The sequence below is a fragment of the Esox lucius genome, chromosome 6, assembly GCF_011004845.1.
Source record: "Esox lucius isolate fEsoLuc1 chromosome 6, fEsoLuc1.pri, whole genome shotgun sequence".
NCBI classification, from domain to species: Eukaryota; Metazoa; Chordata; class Actinopteri; order Esociformes; family Esocidae; genus Esox; species Esox lucius.
In genome coordinates, this window is record NC_047574.1 from 17219100 (window position 1) to 17239410 (window position 20311).

Below are 20311 nucleotides of genomic sequence, written 5' to 3' on the forward strand. Positions count from 1 at the left end.
CTGTGTCTTTTACACATCCTTATATATAATGTATTTTACAGCTCTTATGCGAACATGAATTTGTTTAACACCCTCAGGGGGCTGGTAAACCAATTATACCACGGCACCCTGAAGATCATTACATTATTAACTATATACACCTAGTAGACTTAACTGTAAACCTACTATGCATGAATAAGTCAAATATCAATTACAAAAACCTTGTAGAGCCTGATCGTAGAACAGCATTTAGTTTTTATTTGAACTGCACTGGATGCTGTACAAGAAACAAATACAAATACTCACTAAAAACCAAACAATCTGTTAGCAGCCGTGTCTTGCTAACGTTGGGTCGGGGCACTAGAAGGGTTTTGCTATTGCTCACAGGGTGCACAAGGCCTCCAAGAGCTCCAACTGGCTTTCATTAGAAGAAAAGAAAACCAAAAAGAAAAAGGTGGTTCACATATGACTATGATTATGAGAACATTTAACTAGGCAATACAAATCTAACAGAACTCTGAAAAACCTTAAACACCAAAAAAGAGATTTGATTTATAAAAAAAAAAAATAACAGTGAACAAAAAGTTGAAACACGGAGAACGATCCAGACCTTTTCTTTTTTTTAAACAGAATTTGGGAAAAATATGATCTGCAAAAGTAATTTTTCCTGAGTCAGTTACCTCATTTTCCAGACCCTTTACTGTCTGGCAGGTGCTACTGTTTAGGTCCTTTTGGTGAGGAGAAATTTTTTTTATTTAAGAGATCCATCTGCTTTATAAACACCTTTGAGAATCTCCAAATCCATTTTGTAGAGGTCCAGGCAGAAGCAGAGCTGCTTTACAGTTTACAGAACTTATTTCATTATTTTAGTGACAGATTCCGTGTGATTATTGGATCCAACGTCAGAATGAAAGTTAATTAATCAACAGTTTAAAGTTCACATTGTCTCAAATTCTCATCATGACCGTAACAAAAATGTGTCTCTTGCCCCCCTTGTGCGTAAGAACATGGAGCATCAAAGAATCTCTTCAGAGATATTAGATGACTAAAAGGGAGTTCACAAGATCAAAATCTGGGTGTTCTTAGGGTTGAGATATGTTCACAATGCACAAACTAAAACAAGAGGTTCGTTTTCACTTAAATTGAGTTCTGTTTTTAATCTATTTGGGCTTATTGTTGGTGATTGCATTCCTGCTCATAAGACCCACTCCTGATGTGTCTGTTAATCCTGTCTGTACATTCAGGGTCCAATAGCATATGGGGTAAGAGACAGTAGGACATGGTTTAGAGGTCTCCATTGAGACTGCTGATGCAACTAGCAACACCAATTGTCTGTTTCTACTGCCTGATAAATATGCAATTTTATTATTTATTGACGAACATAAAGACAGTCACTTGTAAGGTGTCTCAGAACAAGGTAGACAGCTGAAAAATACAAATACTGAAATCATGGAATGGAGCGGGCGGGGTTGAAGCAGGCCAGTAACAAATAATGACGGTGTCCTTCCGAGCTCTCCCTTTGGTGGGTCAGTCAAGATGTACAGGCCTTAAAACAGTAACGTGTCCGAGAACATGGGAATCTTCCAGAAAATCTAAAGAGTAAACACTTAAACTGAATAAAAACTAAACAAGGAGGAAGAGAAATGAGAAGTTCAGATCCCTGGAACATGAGTCCTGACGGTTCCCACTGTGAGTAGGAGCGTGTGAGCATATTCACTGTCCCCACTGGTTCAGGTGTTGTGTGTGAACTCTCAACCACCAGTCTGCTGGTCTAAGAGTGAGTTGGCCAGTTGGTTAACGGTGTGAATTCCTTCCTCCCTGGATGGACAGTTATGGCTCGGTCATGTGCTGTCTTGTGGGCTCGCCGTGTTTGGGGGGTTGGTTAGGGGATGGGGCCTGGGAGGGGTGGGTACCAGAGGACAGGGTGTGGGCGGTGGGCACACCCCCGGGCACCATCCCCTCCATTGGCCCAGGGATCCCGCCCGGGACCACACCCACTATGCCAGGGGGGTACCTGTGCCAGAGAGACAACAGTCAGGTCACATGGTACCAAAACAGTAGTACCTCAGGTTTCAACTCGGATAAGTGCATCATAGAGTTACAGTAAAGTAAGGCAAGCTTACAGGGAGTACTCAGCCTATGAAAAACTCCCTAGAAATTGGAGGGCTATGTAAATGACAGCTTGTCCGCTGATAAAAAAACTAAGTATGATGGTCATTTTAAGTTGCCAAATTTTAACCGAATCAAATCAAGTGAAATTACATATTAGAAGAAATTGTGTGGTGCAAAACAGACATCACATGAAATCTGAAAACTGATTCAAGTCTTACATGTCAATTCAGGATTCAAAACGACCACAAGACCTCATCTGTTGTTCTTGGGAAACTGACAAACGTATCAGAAAAATATAGCTTGATTTACTAAACCACTCAGATATCAACACAATATTGTTAGGCATAAAGGAATGATTTGGGACTAGAGATGAAAGGTTCAAGGAAAGACCCCTGACAGAATATTTCAGGGGACAGATGCTGGGGGCCGTGTGTGGGAAAGTGTCACAAATACTGTCACAAATAAATACAGAGCAGACCTCATACTTACTGCGCATGGCAAAATATGGAATACAACAGCGATTCAATTGTATTTAATCAAATGTACGCCATTGTGTGCTACATTTCTGTTAATTTAAGAACTGCTAATTATTAAATTAACAGATCTTAGCCAAATTGTTCAAATCTTTTAGCAGGAGAACAGGTTGGTCAGTAATAGGGTGGGCAGGAAAGGTACACTGGCTGATGGGAAATAAAGCAGACCTATCTAGGCTGTTACTTTCAGTATATGGGCCGGCCTGGGGCTGTCACTGTGGGTCAGCATTGGTAGTATTTACCTGGGTCTCTATTAGGTATATAATTTGTCTTGCATCCCCCCCGTTGCTATGGCCTGTACCATGGTTTGGTTGACTCTGCTGTGTAAGAGAAGTAGTTCAGTCCAGTTGAGAGAGTAGGTAGGTATAGAGTGAGAGACAGAGGTCAACACACTGTCGGACAAACAGCAGGAGGCATCAACTTCACTTCCACTATATTCAGTTAAGGGAACCGAGCCTAAAACACTATCAAGGTTCAACGTACAAGAGGTGATCGTATACTGCATATAGGGAGCTAAAAAAGCATGGAAATGACTCATGCTGTACCGATGTTCCAAGTCCTGCTCATGTGAATAACACACAGAGGAGGACGTGGACCGGGCTTCCTCCGTTTTGATTGGGACTGAGCTTCGTACCTGTACGTCGCACCGTTGAGTTCTGGGTGCATTTGTTGCTGCATTTGTTGCTGCATTTGTTGCTGCATTTGCTGCTGTTCCAACGACCAGGGAGCTGTTGTAACAAAGAACTCCTTGTTGACGCAGTTCCGTAAACTGTCTGGGATCCGGCCTGCGTCACAAACCAAAACAGGCCTCAGTCAGGACTCAGGTCTAAGGATGTTTCCAACTGCCAACCGTGTGATGCATGTGTGTGTGTGTGTGTGTGTGTGTGTACCAGTGATGGCTCTGCGGATCTCGGTGGCAGCTGCCTCTCTCATCTCCAGCGAGGCCTGCTCACTGTACCAGGCCGTGTGAGGGGTACAGATCAGGTTCGGGGCGTCCTTCAGGGGACCCTGGGTGAAGCTACACGCCGGGAGAGAAAGACAGTGGCTGAGGTGGATTTAACAGAGTTGACGGAATAAAAATGATTCCCACGGACGGACACGCGCTCACCTGAAGGGTTCTGACTCGTGGACGTCGAGTGCGGCCCCTCGTATCCTGCCCTCCTTCAGGGCTTGGGCTAAGGCCTTTTCATCCACCAGACCTCCCCGCGCAGAGTTGACCAGGAAGGCACCCTGGCGCATCTACAAACAAAAGCAAACCTGTGTTCTACTAACAACTAATACATGGTAGATAAATGTGACGTATGCAGACACCAAGCAATAGTCCCTCTCCTGGAGAATGTACATGGGAGCCCAATAGTATAGTTTGTGCCTGAAGTGCTTTCAAGATCTAAGATGCCCAGCAGTATGCTTAATGTGGAGCCAAACTGAGCTCAAATGTATTGACTGTGAGAAAAGAAAAGCGTAACTGAGATATTTATCTCAGTATGAAAAAACGAAATTCAATCGTGTGAAAAAAATATATTCTAGCGTGGAAAAAGTGTATGCTAAAATCATTAAATGCACCTTCGCATCCAATCTTAAAATGTCTTTGTTCAAACGTGTTTTTTCTACGTTCTCTTTTTCTTACGATTACAATTTCTTCCCACCTTCGTTCTAATCATGTTTTCTCAAAACCAAGTTTAAAGCCTCTATTGGCGTGGAGGCGGGGCTTTATCTGGGGATTGAATTCTCGCACATGATTAACCATGAATCACACCGTTATAAAGTGAAAATCATAGCTTTCTCAAAGCAGTGCATGGAAAGGCTACAATGTTCACCGTACAATGGTGTGATTCATGGCTAATCAGTCAATACATTTTAGTTAGAAATCACCCAAAATGAAATCAAACCTCTGGGCACCGATGGAGAGTGTCAAAGATGAAATAGGATTATCTGAACAAAAGTAATTCTTTCATCTTGACCAAAGATTTCAATGTATATACAAACACACACATGTACACACATCGAGATACAAAGAATGAAAACAGTGATGGTGTTCGAGAAATATATCAAGGGAGTTAGTCAGTTTCTTTCTTGATGAGACCGCATGTCACATTTAGAAGAAATAGATGTTAGACCTCCATGCTGTTTAAAGAAGTTGACAGTAGGTGGCAGTGGTGATCAACAATGAGACATGCTGGACCATATGGTCCTGTACGCTCCATGGCCCTTTATGGACTATTCAAGTACTGTGTGTGTGTACCTGTTTGATGGTGAAGTCATTGATGAGATGGTGGTTGTGTTCATTCAGGTTGCAGTGTAGGGAGACACAGTCGCTCTGGTAGAGCAGGTCCTGCAGGGTATAAACCCTCTGGACCCCCAGGGAACGCTCCAGGCCGTCCTGCAGGTATGGGTCGTAGAAGATCACGTTGAAGCCAAACACCTTGGCCCGCACTGCTACCGCCTGGCCTGAACGACCTGCACATGTACACAACAGATCCGAATCATGCGGCTGCGCTGAATCAACAAACTGCTCTCCGGTTATTTTACCATACGCTTATTAGATATTCATTAGTAGTTCATACATTTGCAGAGTTACCTAATAAGGCTTTTAAATGTGTGTTTATTGACACATATTAGGACTCCGGTAAAGATCCTATTAAACATCAAGTGTAATGGATCAATAATGACAAGACGTGAGAAGACTCCAGCCACCCAAGCCATAGATCGACTCTGTGACAGGAGTCGCATGAACTGCCTCAATTCTGAACCCCACAAAACCTTACAGAGCTTCTGACCCCAGGCTGTTAAACAACGCTGCTAAATGAAAGATCATCACTGTCAACGATGATCAAAAGTCAATTTCTGCAGCACACTGTCTAATGAATGTATGCAAACACACTATATTTCCGCCTTAAAGATAATTCAGTCCTAATAAATGTGTCCCTAAAAGTAGTGTTACCAACAAATTATTAGCAAGAGCGAATTTGTTGGTGCTGAAGACATTTGACGTTACTTACCAAAGCCAATGAGGCCAAGTGTTTCCCCTCGGATCCTGGCGGCCCCAGATGCCACCTCTCTGATCTGCTCCACGCTCTGGACCCGCGTGCCCTCCCGGAGAGCCTGGTACAGCCAGGTGTTCCGCCGGTACAGGTTAAGAATGTGGCACAGAGTGGAGTCCGCAGTCTCTTCCACCGCTGCTGATGGGATGTTACATACCGCAATGCCTGGCAACAGACAGGAATGACAGGATGAGGGTCGCAGCGCTGGGCGGTCTGACCGCTATTGTAATCACAACATATTAGTGTAGCAAATTAACCTGACTAAGGCATGTATCTACTGGACAATATGTCCTGAAATACGTCCTTAAAAATGATTTCATTCCCTTGTTTACCACAGCAAATGTACAATGGCAATGTAGCTTACATTAATTATTAATACAAAAATGATTGTGTTGGAAACAATTCTTACTTATCTTTCTTTTACTTACTTATTCTTACTATTATTTTACTTATCAAGAACGCAAAGCAAATACAGTATTTGAACTGCAGATTACACATTTTAAATATGAAACGATCATGATTGCCTGGTAACTGTAATCATATTTAATGTTATGTGTGTTGAGCTGTTTATGGTTAGGCTAGTATGATAAAGAGTCTGTTTTAAAGTTGTGTAGATAGAAAAGATTATTATCAGAAATTGAATTTGTGAGAAGTAATTTATTATTATGTCAAAGTGATTCAGAAAAGAAACAGATAGTTCATTTGATTATTATATTTAAACTTTCTCACATTGCTGCATTCATATCACCTTAATTTACAATGTGGTCATTCATTAAAAGTTGGTCTTCAATTTATTTGCACACAACAAATAATTGATTATTGGCTTGAATCAACAGCAAATAAACTATGACTATTTCCTGTATGATTTTCTCTGTCTACAATCAAGCCAGTTTGATGCAGTAACTGCTGTGTACACATTTTATTTCATTGTTTTTGAGTGGAAACCAGGTTATTGTGACTCAAAGCTTTGTTTAATCTCCCTGTAGCAAGTAAAAAAAATACACCAGTAACCTGCAGATAATGTGCAGGTCCCACGTCTTTCTAAAACGCAGTTATATATACATACTTTCAATACCTATTTACATATAACGAATATATACATATATTCCTTTTTTTTTTATAAGGAACTCATTGGTGTTTAGAAAAAATGAATTACGCTGGCGACTATTTGAAGTTAATACTTTCACACCAGTTGTGTATTCCGCTGATAATACTCCAGGTCCATATGTCATGTGGAAGTACACAAGCAGTGTTGGGTCCGGTCACATTCAGACAAGGTCTAGACCGCGGTGCTGAAAAGCGGTGTGCTGTTGGGTCAGCCCTGTCAGCTGTACAGTTGGCTTCTCTGTCTCCATCTCACCCATCTCTCCGGCCGCCTTGATGTCGATGTTGTCGTACCCGCTCCCGATGCGGATGATGATGCGCAGGGCCTTGAATTTCTCCAGGTCTTCTCTGGTCAAGGTGATGGTGTGATACATCATGGCCCCCACTGCCTCGTTCAACACCTGATGGAGAATCGTCATCATGTTATATTTAAAAGAGCTCAATCGACAAAATTCACCTTCACATGTCCGCATGTGTACATGGGTCAAAAGCACTGCTTTATCACCATCTTTATATGCAAGCCTGGTTAGGCTGACGACAGACAGGGTCATATATTAAACTGATGGTTTTCCAGAAACACAGATAGCATAGCAAGTGGCCCCTATAAGGCGCTTTGTGTAAATAATTGCTTTAAATTCTCCTCCGTCTAGCTGCATTAGTCTGGCCTGCCAGATTAGCATAGCTGTGAATTTCCATAACGGTTTTATTACAGCTAGCTGGAGTCATCGCTAAATGCTACTCCAAGGTTAAAGCTCTCCTCATTCATTCATGTAATTGTTTAGGCTGTGCTGCTAGCCACAGGCCAGTTTGGCTGGAGCCAATACTGGGTTGTAATGACCAACGCTCTGAGTGTCATTAAGCGAGGGGGGTAAATGTTGAACAATGTGTCAGGCTAAATTGAAAAACTAAACTGGTGATTCTGTTTTATAAAGACGGTGGGCCAGTTTGAAAATACAAGGTCATTGTAGAAAGTCAGTTTTGGGAAAGCCGATCAGGACGTGTCCTTCTAAGTACATCCTGCCAAGCCATCGTGCTTCTTACCACACTACTCGTTCAACCATGACATTTCCACCCAAAATTACGCTGATAACCATGATGCAGCTGTGTAGGTTCTCCTAATGCTCTGCTCAATTATGACCTAAAAAGTAATGAGGTGTTCTTAAATCAAAATATGAAACTTCTAATAATTAAGTAAACCTGTCTAAACTAAGAAAACAAATGCACATTGGAATATATTCACTAAACAAATTTGGTCAACATTCAAAGTCTGAAAAAGTTAGTGAACCTCTAGATGAATCGCTGTTATAAAGTGTATTAAAGCAACTGAAAGTGTAGTATTTCCTATGTTCTTTGCATGCAATGACAACATCAACCTCGTAACTCTACAAACTCATTGGATGCCTCTGGTTGTCTTGTGTTTTGGGTTATGTTTTGCCCAACAGTAACTAAATGATGGATGATCTTAATTGAGCAGAACGATGTTTCTAAGGATCTTGAATAATGAGTAGTTGGAACGTTAGAGACTACAACAAAGCATGCTAATCTCACACTATAACAAAAGGGGAGGTTAGCATTCTGTAACCTTCTCATCATTATTCACAGTAAACTATGTGGGCATTGAGCGGGCAATACCTATAGGCAGGATGGAACTCAGACTAAATCCTCTCATTTACAACCAATACTTGAAACATATTTATAAAAGGCCATGCCTTCGAGCAGCCGACAATATTGTATTTAAAAAGTATGAATATCAGCGAACTACAAATGGTGTGACTTTCCAAAGGACATACAGATGCACTCAAAATGAAGTACAAACCGCCAACACACCAAGCCAATTTAGTCAGACATTGGCTAAACCTATTATAACAAACCATAATCAAAATAGTGTCTTCATACTTAAAACAAAATTTACTCCAGAATGACATAATACATTATTTATCATTAATTTATGGTTGGCCAAAACACACACAAAACAAAAACCCAGGAAAAGAAAGCCCGAGCACAGTAACTCTTTTCCCCACATTCAAAAACATTAAAGTTAAGTCAGCAGCTATCCAAGAGAAAAGTATCACAGTCTTCACATGGAGAGTAAGCCACTGAAGCATTTAAACAGTGCTCAAATGCATTGTCACTGGCTTAGAAAAATACAGACTCAGTCTTCCGTCATTGATCTAAACATGCTCTTCTCCCTCAGGCGAAGTTGTGCGCATCTATGAATGAAAGGGAACACAATTGTGTGTATGAGAATGGAAGCGTTGATACAGTGTGTTTGTGTGGATGAGTCAGTGTGTGAATGTCTATTTGAACCTGAATGTGAGCCTGTGTTTGGGGTTTGCTTGCATGTCACCGACTGTCCCTGTGTGGGGCCCTTTCTCCTTGTGTGTGTGTGTGTGTGTGTGTGTGTGTGTGTGTGGACTCTGCTGACTGGTTACAAAGGTGGGAGCTCTGCCAACATCTCTACACCCAGCCCGGGCCGCCTCAGTGTGTAATTAATGCGCAAACACAACAGCTGATTGGACAGAAAGGCTTTGGTGTGCGTGAGCAGGAGACTGTTAAGGGACCGGGGTCCTGAGAGAATGAAGTCAGCAGAACTTTATTTTCTCACTTTGTCCCTCCCTCCATACGTCTTGCTAGTCTCTAATCTTGCCCTCTTTCAATGTGTTACATTTAAACAGACCCACTGTTTCTAAGGTGCACTTCGGTGACGTGACCAACCCATTGAGATGTCCACGCTCCGGCAAGGTTCCCAAAAAGTGATCTCCCCCCGTCTCAGACCAATCCGATTGAGATTCTGGTGTGCAGCAGACTCTTTGGGGAGGGACATGCACAGTTTTGTCAGTTTTAATAGGCTAGGATCATGTAGCTGGAGCTCTCCTTTAATGTGAACCAACGGCTACGCTAGAATAGAAGTGGTGGAGATCTGACCCCACGCTCGTACCGGTACTCGTTTTCTGGAGGCGGCGGCTTTGACTTCTAGACCAACCCCAGGGGAAGGTTCAGTTCACACCCTGCACTGGTATATTGCTTTTGAGTATGTAAGGAGCGCTATAGCTCAGTATGTAATTCTGTATGTGCCTGTGTGTCAGCACACACACCAGTGTGTGTGTTGTACCTTCTCATGGATCTCCTGTGTGGACTGGGCATCACAGAAGGCCACCGTGGCCAGGTCTTTGAGGATGGGCATCTCCACCGTACAATCACGGCCATCCAGCAGGGCCACCAGGGGGCGCGGGTGCATGGGCCCATTCATGATCTGGGGACGGATACCTACAGAGAGAGAAGGTCTTCGTTATATTAAGCCACACGCCTGCAGTACATGTACCAGACGACCCACACACTCTCACAGGAACCCCCGAAAACCTGAGGGACACTGTCAACAATAAACCACATGGGAGTATTCTGTAGACTGGTGTGCGTGGACATTCAGAAAACAGCACATGTTCAAAGACAAACACATACCGACAGTTTGATAGAGTAAATACTCTGACATCTCCTCTATCACATCCCTCTCACCTGGTAAGACCAATAACACACACACACACACACAGTACATCATCAAATGACTAACCCATCTCCATTGTTGTGACTCCCGGTTACTCCAGTTACCAAGCAACAAGGTATTTTTCCCCATGAGGTCACTCCCACCCTATCACAACATGCAGTGGCACTTTGTGTGTGTGTGTGTGTGTGCGTGCACACAAGTGCCTGTCTTCTGTATCTTTTCCAGCATCAATCTCTCAACCTTCACCTCAAACACACTGTGTGACCAGTATATCATCCTCTGGTGATTTAGTGGTAACACACCAGTGAGCAGCACTTCAGCAGCACTCCAGAGATACAAATCAGAAGGAAACAGAGAGAAACAGAAGACCGACTGGGCACAATGGACCCAAACCGAAACCCTCCCCCCCCAAAAAAAGGCAAGTGGGGAAGAGGGAGAGAGAGAACACGCCACTCCTCTACTCCCTCGCTTCCTACTGCTGTTGTCATGGTGATTACAGGATTTGGGCAGGATTATGAAATATTTTATTTAGTAGCATCTGTGCTTCTGTGGAGCAGATCCAACCCCACCCCCCATATCAGTGAGTAGAGACTGTAACCTGTGCCGGCTGAATGAGGACCACGGTAATCATTGATTTATAACTTCATTATTCATACGAATTCATCTGAAACATCTGCAACATTCAAGAACAACTGGCAACAGACCATGGCCCAGCTTTAATTCAAGAGTACAAGAATGGGTAAATTTTAGAGTTAGTGGGCTGACAACTCATTTCATGCAACATGCATACATGAACGTAACAGTCATCTATTACCAAACATGTAATAGCACTTAATAGTTTTGGGTTAACATGAGCACCGTCCAATCACAGAGCTGATAAGTCAGGTGATCCTGTAGCGAACATGCTATTGCTATCTTCACTTTGACTGGATGTTACACACCACAAATCTCATGGTTGAGATAGTTTTCGGTGCTCTTTAAAACACACAATGGGTGAGAACTTTTAAATACCCCATTAGCAGGTTGCAAACTCACAAATACCCCCCCCTCCCCCCCACTGCCCAAACTCACATACACTAACACACAACGGCTAGCAAAAAACTGGCAACACTATGAAGCAGGTCAAAACACTGATGCTTCATTATTTCCTTTGAGGCTAACAGACATGCAGAACTATAATAAGGAAGACCATGAAGTTCTACAACATACATGATCAACTGCTGGTGAATTGCTGGTAAGGACCTAATACCTAATCACTCATTCTGAAAAGCATTTTAAAACAGCCTGGGGAAAGAGATGACATGAAGCAAGACTTGTCTCACCCTTCTGTCAAATACAAGTCACATCATGTCTACAGCACCAGAAGGCTGCCAACACCATAATGCATGCTAATGTATGCATACATGTACTGAATAATCTCATAGATAGGCACATACACACACATGCGCAAACCCACATAGCACAAACGTTTAGAGTGGATAAATCCTGTCCAGCTGCTCTAGTCGACTAATTCTGACCATCACATGGGGAATGTGATGGTCATTACAGAACAAATATGTCCACTGGGGTCTTATCACCACACAGCTGGTTCAGGACAAATTCTCAAGTGGTTCTTTTTAACCATACGGATGTGTTTAGAAACACTCGCTGACACCAAAACATGTTAGATACTCAAGCAGTGATTCTCAGTCAATTTGGTACCAGGAACAGACAGGTCTTTCTCTTAGGTATCGCTGAAATGTTGAAATGTCCATGTGGCAATTAACACCCCAAAGACATGTTCCAATGTCTACCAGGCCCATCATTATAGGTACTGGTACCAGGAATCCGTCCAATCAGGCTCACCAGTATGGCTCATCCTAAATCAGCACTTAACGCATTTCCTGGTAACCCTTCTCTACATCCAGGGCATTGGTTGATTTAGGGACCAGTCCATGGTTATGTGAGACGTTCTGTGAGACATCAGAAGTTCGATTTTGTATGTACTTTTTCCAAACAAAATCAAAGTTCTGATGTCTCACAGAACGAACAAACCAAGCACAGTATAAATTATGATGTGAAGCGTAATGGATGTTACATGAAATGAACAGGCTTTCTGAGGAGACTGAACTTATTAGCCAAAGTCTGCGGATTTCTAGGTCTTAGGTCAAAACATCAGTTGACATTTTGAAGAAAAGGCTTGGTTCAATACAGAAATGGTAATTACAATAATATGATTATTTAGAGAGTATATTTCATTCCTACACTCACTGTTATTACAACAGAATCTGAAAAAAGATATCAAATATTGGAGATTTCCTGGTAAAAATATTTATTGATATAGGCTAAAGGTTTTTAATCCATTTGGAATGTTTTAAAAGGTCAGCAGAAGGCAATATGCCTTTTTTTACATTGCTACAACAGCCTGAATAGTGTACATGGCCCTAAAATGGATTCACTGCCATCCCATTTTTCTGGACTATGGATGAAGTCAGTAGTACTCTTTTATTAAATAAACACTATTTCTTATTTATGAAAAAATAAACTTCAGCAAATGTTCTGATAGGATGTTAACTTTACCACACAGTTTTCAATTGCATCAGTAAATGTCAAAATGATTATATCCCAGAAAAGCAAATGAGCAGTGGTGAATGTCCAAGAATCTGTATTGAAAATATGATCCATTATTATCCACCACAACCACAGCTGATGGATATTACAGATTACACAACACTCAACAAGTACACCAACCATGGATCACGTATAACCTTGATGAAAGTTGGCTTTTCAAAATGCTAAAGATGATCTGATATATACAGAGCATTTAGAAAGTATTCAAACCGGAATTACTTTTTTCAATGACACACCAAATTCCGCTTAGGTGAATACACTTTCCTCCTGAAAATCCTTGAGATGCCTCTATAACCTAATTGTTCGCACATGATTTAGAAAAGATGAGACCAGTCTGTAAGAGATCCCACGGTTGAAAGTGCGAGCCAGAGCAGAAACAATGCAACAAAGTTCAGGGAACTGTAGAAATCCTCCATGGAGTTGTGAGGAGGTGTGTATATGGTAAAGGTGTTGAAAGTCGCCAGGAGCACAGTGGGCTCCATCATTAGGAGATTATGGAACTACCCAGACCCGTTCTAGAGCCAGAGCCGGCTGACCAAACTGAGCAACCTAACAGAAAGACAACCTTCTCTGCGACACTTCACCAATCTGAGCTAAATGGCAGAGTGGCTGGAAGACACTCCTGAGAAAAAGGCACGAGAGGATGCCTCGATGCTTTTCAGAGGCAGGAACTGGGAGACATGAAGACACAGACAACAAGGAATGGAGCCAAATCCTTGATAAGAATGTTCTTCAATTTGGTTTGTATTGCTTCTTTCATATCTCATCTTAACACAACCAACACTGGGGGATAGATATGACTGGAAAAACAAGCCCTCTCAAAAAGCCATGGAATTAGATTGACTGCAATGCTTTATTTGAGACTTGACCACTTACTCTAGGGGCCAAAACAGTTTTTTTAACTACATAAATTGATAAAATACATTCTGAACTAAAAATATTATCATTGATAATGATAATAAGAGACATGGTTTGAATTGGAAAGCACACATTTTATTTCTGAATGCTCTGGTTGATCCTTGTTTGAATTGCTCTTAGAACCAAGTTACGAGTTTGGCTGGCTAGTCTGAGCCCCACCCAAAACTGTGTCATAGGAAACCAGGGCAGGGGTAGAAACTAGTCAAAACAGGGCAGAAAGACTCTACAATAGACAAAATAATAGTCTCCTTTTTAAGGGATACTGAAAAATTTGCCTTTTCTTTTAGTGGATAAAGATTCTAAACTATCTTTTGAACCAATCTGATACCCTGATGCACTAACAGTCTTAGTAGGTTGACTCTTACACCCGGAGCTAGAAGGACCTGCTCAGTGTGTACATAATGGTTTCGGACAGAAACAAATTAAGATGTTTTTACTCTGACTGAACATGCACCGTTATGAAAGAACACTAGTTAACACAGTCAATAGATCACCCAGGAGAGGGTCAACACCCGTTGTGTTGTTGTGATGCTTCCCTTTTAACCTGGAGACTAATTCCTAAGAGTACGAAATTGAAAGACGCTGGCAGTTGGAAAAGACACACGAGCACGTCTCCACAGACAAAGCCCAGATGTTCTGCCACTAAAAGCCTTTTTGGATTCCAACATCAGAAATAGAGGCCATCTTTAGAAAGACTCAAAGTGTGCTTTTCCCTCAGAGAATCTGATGGGCTGTCCAGGTCCCAAATGGATCTCTGATCAAACTGTTCTTCTCCTCCACTACCAGAGCCTGAGTCACAGATTTAGAGAAGAATAATTTCCTTTATAAAGGCATCATTATTCATAATAATAATTGAGAAAGAGTCCCTCTTCAGTTTCAGTTTTTCCAAAAGGAGCCACCATCCGTTTATATTCAATCATGCGTAAAGCGATCATCCTCTGCATTTTAAACCTTAAGTATTAAGTATCTTGCAAATAACAGAATGAGTGGTAAGCTCAATCATGTCAGGGAACATGTACAAACAGCTGACGGCTACAGGATTTTCACATACAAGTCAAATGACGCACTTCAACTTCTACTTGAATACTAGCTGTCAGCTGTTTCTAGACATTCCTGGGAGAAATCCGAAATGTGAGGTTGAAAAGGCCAAAATCTGTTGCTGTTCACACATCCAGAGTACAAAAAGAATGTGTAGCATACTTGCTTATAGAATAATGTGGTAGCTGGACAACGCAAAGCGCTGCACTCCTCATTTACCCCACAACAAACTGCGAGAATAGCTATGTCTTTCTACCCTAACCACCCACTCTTTCATCATCCTCCCACTCTCCGGTCATTCTCTCCTATAAGACCACAAAACACAGCACAACCAGAGCCCCAATGCCTTTAAGTCTTTCAGTGTGACACATGCAATATACCGTCCCCAGGCCTTTAGTCCCCAGCCTGCTGAACAATAAAACTGGGAAAACAAAAGGAAGTGAGGAGGATTTTCCATGGTGCGGTGATGTCAGGGGCTCAGCCGCGGTGCATTTGCCCAGTTCAGAACGGGGTTTAGAAACAGCTCGCTTTCCCGCTGTAGATGAAGAGCCAAGAGGGGCTCAATGGCTTAGGACCAACAGCTGGTTCTTGTTACCTAGCAACTCTCAAGCTGAGGCCACTGTTACAGTTTGGCGTAGAGTGGGGGTCTCAACTTGTGGCGTGAGACAACACACGAAAAAAAAAAAAAAAAAAAAAGAGCTCCACACTTCAACTAAAAAAGTGGGTGAATATGTGTTACGTCGTGTGTGTGTCAGGTCATATGCCAGGAGTGTGAAGTGTAAAGTATGTGTCTATGACTGGTCATAGCCAACGGCAGCATGGTTGGAGTCCTGGCACAAGGACTGAGAGACAGGACATTAACGGGCAGTGTGACAGCAGTGTTTCTCTCTCTGGAGTTTCTTCTTATTTCTACTGGAGCTCCTCCAGAACACTGGCACATTGACTTTGACACACAGAGCCAGCTCTCACGCACCAAAAAAACAAAAAAGACACATCGCATTCGTGCGCGATTGCACACGCGGACGCACACTTCTTCAAATCGCGCTCTGGTGCCCCTTCTCTCTGGCACTTTACAGTCTGATTAAGGAAAAGGTCAGGGTTCACCACAGTGCGGCGTGAGTTACCACAGGGTCAGGACGTCAGCTGTGTACAGTCCACGCCTGCTTGTGTGAGAGCGGGAGCGGAGAGAGCGAGAGGGCGTCATCTTCTTTTGTTGGCAGGTTTTTCCCTTTCAGGCCCCCACTGGACCATATCAGCACCCCCCCCCCCCCCCCACCGGCACACCCTAACCCCCCTGTAGACACACAAAGCTCCTGCTTGTCCTGTCTGCCTGCCATCCTCCCCCACCCTAGCACCTCCCTGCCACGGCCCCGCCAGCCAACCCCTCCTCTGCCAGGAGACAGAGAGGGCAGAGAGGAAGGAAGAGAGACAGGGGATACAGGGAAAGAGAGAGTGGAGGATAACAAGACCATCAGGGAGAGACCTACAGAGACAAGGGAAAGAATGAGAAAGAGAGACGTCTGTCCTTGGCCCTAAATGGCAGCCTTTGTGCATCTCCAGGGAGGCTCCCTCTAGAGCACAATCACTCTAGAGACAGAGAACCCCCGGGCGTCTCTGACAGCGACTAGTGGACAGCACTTTTGGGCTCCCATTCAACCCAACTGGCTTTCTTTACACATACATCCACCGAGGGAGCATACGCCGCAGGGAGACAAATACACGCACGCACGCACGCACATACACACGCGCGCAATGCCCTCATGCGCACACACAGCCTGCCATAGACACGAGCACTCAGTGATTTATTGGTTTAATAACGACACACTGCCTGCAAAGTAGCTAAACGCTGCATAATGCCCATGCACATGACCCGGACCAAAGTCACTGGTTGACTGTCTGCTGGGGACACACATGACTGTCCTTCAGTGACCAACACCCCCTCACCTTCAGTCTCATGACGACCCTTCCCCAACTCCCTCACTCACCTCTCCTCTCTGAGTTACAGAGTTCACTGGCTTTAAGCCGAGGAGTGAGACACATCCACGCTCGGTGTGCACGCACGCACAAACACATTCTTTCAGGACACACTTCATCGCAGACATATAGGGGTGGTATTGCATCAAGCCTTTAAAGAAGCGCGGCGCGCACGCACACACAGAAGAAAACATGCTTCTTGCCTGGGAAATGCTGTCTCCACATTCTTCAGTTTAAAAGAGCCACATGGCAATAAAATGAAAAGAAATATGAAAAAAAAAGTGGACAGGGGGGATTCTCAGAGTAGGTCCTGAGGGTATCCCCTCCGCCTCTCTCTCTCGCCTCCTCCTCCCTCCTCTCCTCCTTTTCCCTCTCTCCTTTCTCCTTCCTTAGTCTCTATCCGCTGCTCAGTGTCCGAAAGCACCCTTCACCTTACCCCCAGCTGTTCCATACTTCAGAGCCGGGTTGGGGGTGACGGGGGCAGGAGGAGGTTCTAGGCAGGGAGATGAGCCTGGTTGGATACTGGGACTGAGAAGCGGCGTCACTCCGAGAGCATAAACAGCTCTTTTCCAGCCAGCATCCGCAGGCACTCTACTCTCCTCTCTTCAATTGCAAATATCTCCTTTATTTCGGTCTTCCTCTTTCTCTCGGTCCCTTCCTTCCTGCTGCACACTCCGTTCTGGCTATTTAATCAGATCGCAGGCTTTCTCCACCAGCCTTTGTGTGAGGCAGAGAGAGAGAAAGAAAGGAAGAATGAAAAGACAGGGAAAACAAGTGAGAAAACCAGAGAGCCCCAGCTACGCAGGAAAAATAGGACAGAGAAAAATGAAAAGAAAAAAAAATCCCTAAACGAGTGCCAGTAAAAACGAGTGGTGCGGCGCTCCTGGCTTGGACGACTCACTCTTCCGTTCGCTCTGCCCTTACTCAACATATTTTCCTTCCCTCTTTTTCCCTCTCCCTCTTTTTCCCTCTCCCTCTTTTCCTCACTCTCCTCTGTTTTATTACTTGTGATCTGGCTCTCACAGCATTTGAAGAACGCCAGCCCCTTTTTTGCTCCCTTTCACACTCTGTCATTTTTCTCCTTCCCCCTTCTCCATTTCTTAACAACCCATCCCATTTCTTTTCCAACCCATTCAATGAATATGATGTGTTCTCTCTGAAGCTGGCATTGCCCCTGTGATTTCAAAAGGATCAACAAAAGATTGCGACTTCATTGTCATCCCTTGCGAACACCAAAGGAAAACTATTTTTGTGGAATTACTGTTACCTTGTAATATGTCTGAAGGCCCTAGTGCCAGAATCCACATTAATCTATTGTTTACCACAACTGAAAGACAGCCTTTGTTAACCACAAGCTGAAAGATAAGGATTGTTGGGCCAGTAACCAAAAGGATCTGGATCCTGGAGCCAACAAGGTAAAAACACTGCTGTGCCTTTGAGTTGGGCACTTAACCCCTAAATGTTCCAGTAAGTCTACCAGGATAAAAGTCTGCTAAATGATTCAAATGCAAAGAAAACTATTCAAGAATGTAAACAGTGACACAGATGGCTGATCGATACCTGACCCATGTTGCCAAAGCCACACTGCGAGCGTTAACTTCCTCAAGAAAATTTAGATAATGCTAATTATGCTAGCTACTGGCTGTGACACAACTAAACAATGGACTAACACTGTAACTATGGGCCTTCAGACACAACTCAAGGGAAATTCCAACCAAATGTGTATTTGGTCCATAGCAAAAGTCCCAAATGCAAGATATTGCTGACACCCACATATAATTACAAACTAGTCCTTTGTGCATAAGCTGGAAGTATACACATTTTAACTGTACCAATGTAAAATGGTGCTAGATAACAATATTGTCAATACGGAAAGCATGTTATAATGTGTCAAATGTCAAACATATGTCCAAGCTCTTGGATAAAGTTGCAATATACACCAATCAGCCATAACATTATGACCACTGACAGGTGAATCGAATAACACTGATTATCTCGTTATCATGGCACCTGTCAGTGGGTGGGATATATTAGGCAGCAAGTGAACATTCTGTCCTCAAAGTTGATGTGTTAGAAGCAGGAAAATTGGGCAAGCGCAAGGATCTGAGCGACTTTTACAAGGGCCAAATTGTGATGGCTAGACAACTGGGTCAGAGCATCTCCGAAACTGCAGCCATTATGGGATGTTCCCAGTCTGCAGTGGTCAGTACCTATCAAAAGTGCTCCAAGGAAGGAAAAGCGGTCAACCGGTGACAGGGTCATGGGCGACCAAGGCTCATTGATGAACGTTGGAAGCGAAGGCTGGCCCGTGTGGTCCGATCCAACAGACGAGCTACTGTAGCTCAAATTGCTGAAAAAGATTAATGCTGGTACTGATGGAAAGGTGAAAGAACACAGTTCATTGCAGTTTGTTGTGTATGGGGCTGCGTAGCCACAGACCAGTCAGGGTGCCCATGCTGACCCCTGTCCACTGCTGAAAGCACCTACAATGGTGCAAGTGAGCATCTGAACTGGACCACAGAGCAATGGAAGAAGGTGACCTGCTCTGGTGAATCAGGTTTTCTTTTACATCATGTGGATGGCCGGATGTGTGTGCGTCGCTTACCTGGAGAACACATGACACCAGGATAAACTATGGGAAGGAGGCAAGCTGGCGGAGGCAGTGTGATGCTTTGGGCAAAGTTCTGCTGGGAAACCTTGGGTCCGGCCATTCATGTGGATGTTACTTTGACATGTCCCACCTACCTGAGCATTGCTTCAGACCATTGTTGTATTCCCGGATGGCATTGGCCTCTTTAAGCAGGATAATGCGCCCTGCCACAAAGCAAAAATGGTTCAGGAATGTTTTGAGGAACACAAGGAGTTCAAGCTGTTGACTTGCCCTCGAAATTCCCCAGATCTCAATCCAGTTGAGCATCTGTGGGATGTGCTGGACAAACAAGTCCATGGACGCACAACCTCACAACTTACAGGACTTAAAGGATCTGCTGCAAACGTCTTGGTGCCAGATACCACAGCACACCTTCAGAGGTCTAATGGAGTCCAAGTCTCAACGGGTCAGGGCTGTCTTGGTGGCAAAAGGGGGATGTACACAATATTAGGTAGGGGGTCATAATGTTACGGCTGATTGGTGTACAGTGCAGTTCACAGGTAATTGGACAGTGACACAAGTTTTGTTGTTTTGGCTTTGAAATAAAACAAATAGTACAATGGACAGGTACAATAAAGAAATAACAGCAGGTTTCCACATAGCCCCCCCACTTAAGGGTACCAAAAGTATTCGGACAATTAGTTTTACAGCTGTGTTTTATTAGGCAGGTGTGTTTGTTTGCATCATTATCGCGTGCATGCGCAATTAACTGGCTGGCTGATTTAATAGCTAAGATGACGGCATACAAAACTGTCTTAACTGTATTAGATGGTGTTGTCCAGGCTATTTCCAAATGTTGGTGAACTTTGCTTGCTATTATTAGCCAGCTAAGCAATGTGTTGAAAGACAG

General features: G+C 43.5%; 1 protein-coding gene across 6 annotated transcripts in view; it reads right to left on the reverse strand.

Annotated features, from left to right (window-relative positions):
• Positions 1-214: 214 nt before the first annotated feature.
• The window catches only part of LOC105010572 (C-terminal-binding protein 2), a 62969-nt gene continuing 42872 nt past the window's right edge, over positions 215-20311 (reverse strand). For 2 of the 6 annotated variants that reach the window (XM_010869949.3, XM_010869943.3), the window contains 10 exons: positions 9882-10036; positions 7026-7170; positions 5624-5830; positions 4867-5081; positions 3733-3863; positions 3515-3642; positions 3259-3409; positions 2867-2941; positions 2310-2364; positions 215-1993 (listed from right to left, as the gene is read on the reverse strand). In XM_010869949.3, the coding sequence (XP_010868251.1) occupies positions 2878-2941; positions 3259-3409; positions 3515-3642; positions 3733-3863; positions 4867-5081; positions 5624-5830; positions 7026-7170; positions 9882-10036 (1196 nt within the window). In that variant the 3' untranslated portion in view covers positions 215-1993; positions 2310-2364; positions 2867-2877. Of the gene's footprint in view, positions 1994-2309; positions 2365-2866; positions 2945-3258; positions 3410-3514; positions 3643-3732; positions 3864-4866; positions 5082-5623; positions 5831-7025; positions 7171-9881; positions 10037-17014; positions 17796-20311 lie in introns of those variants that run through there. The other 4 variants (XM_010869945.3, XM_010869942.3, XM_010869947.4 and 1 more) reach the window with 3 other exon arrangements.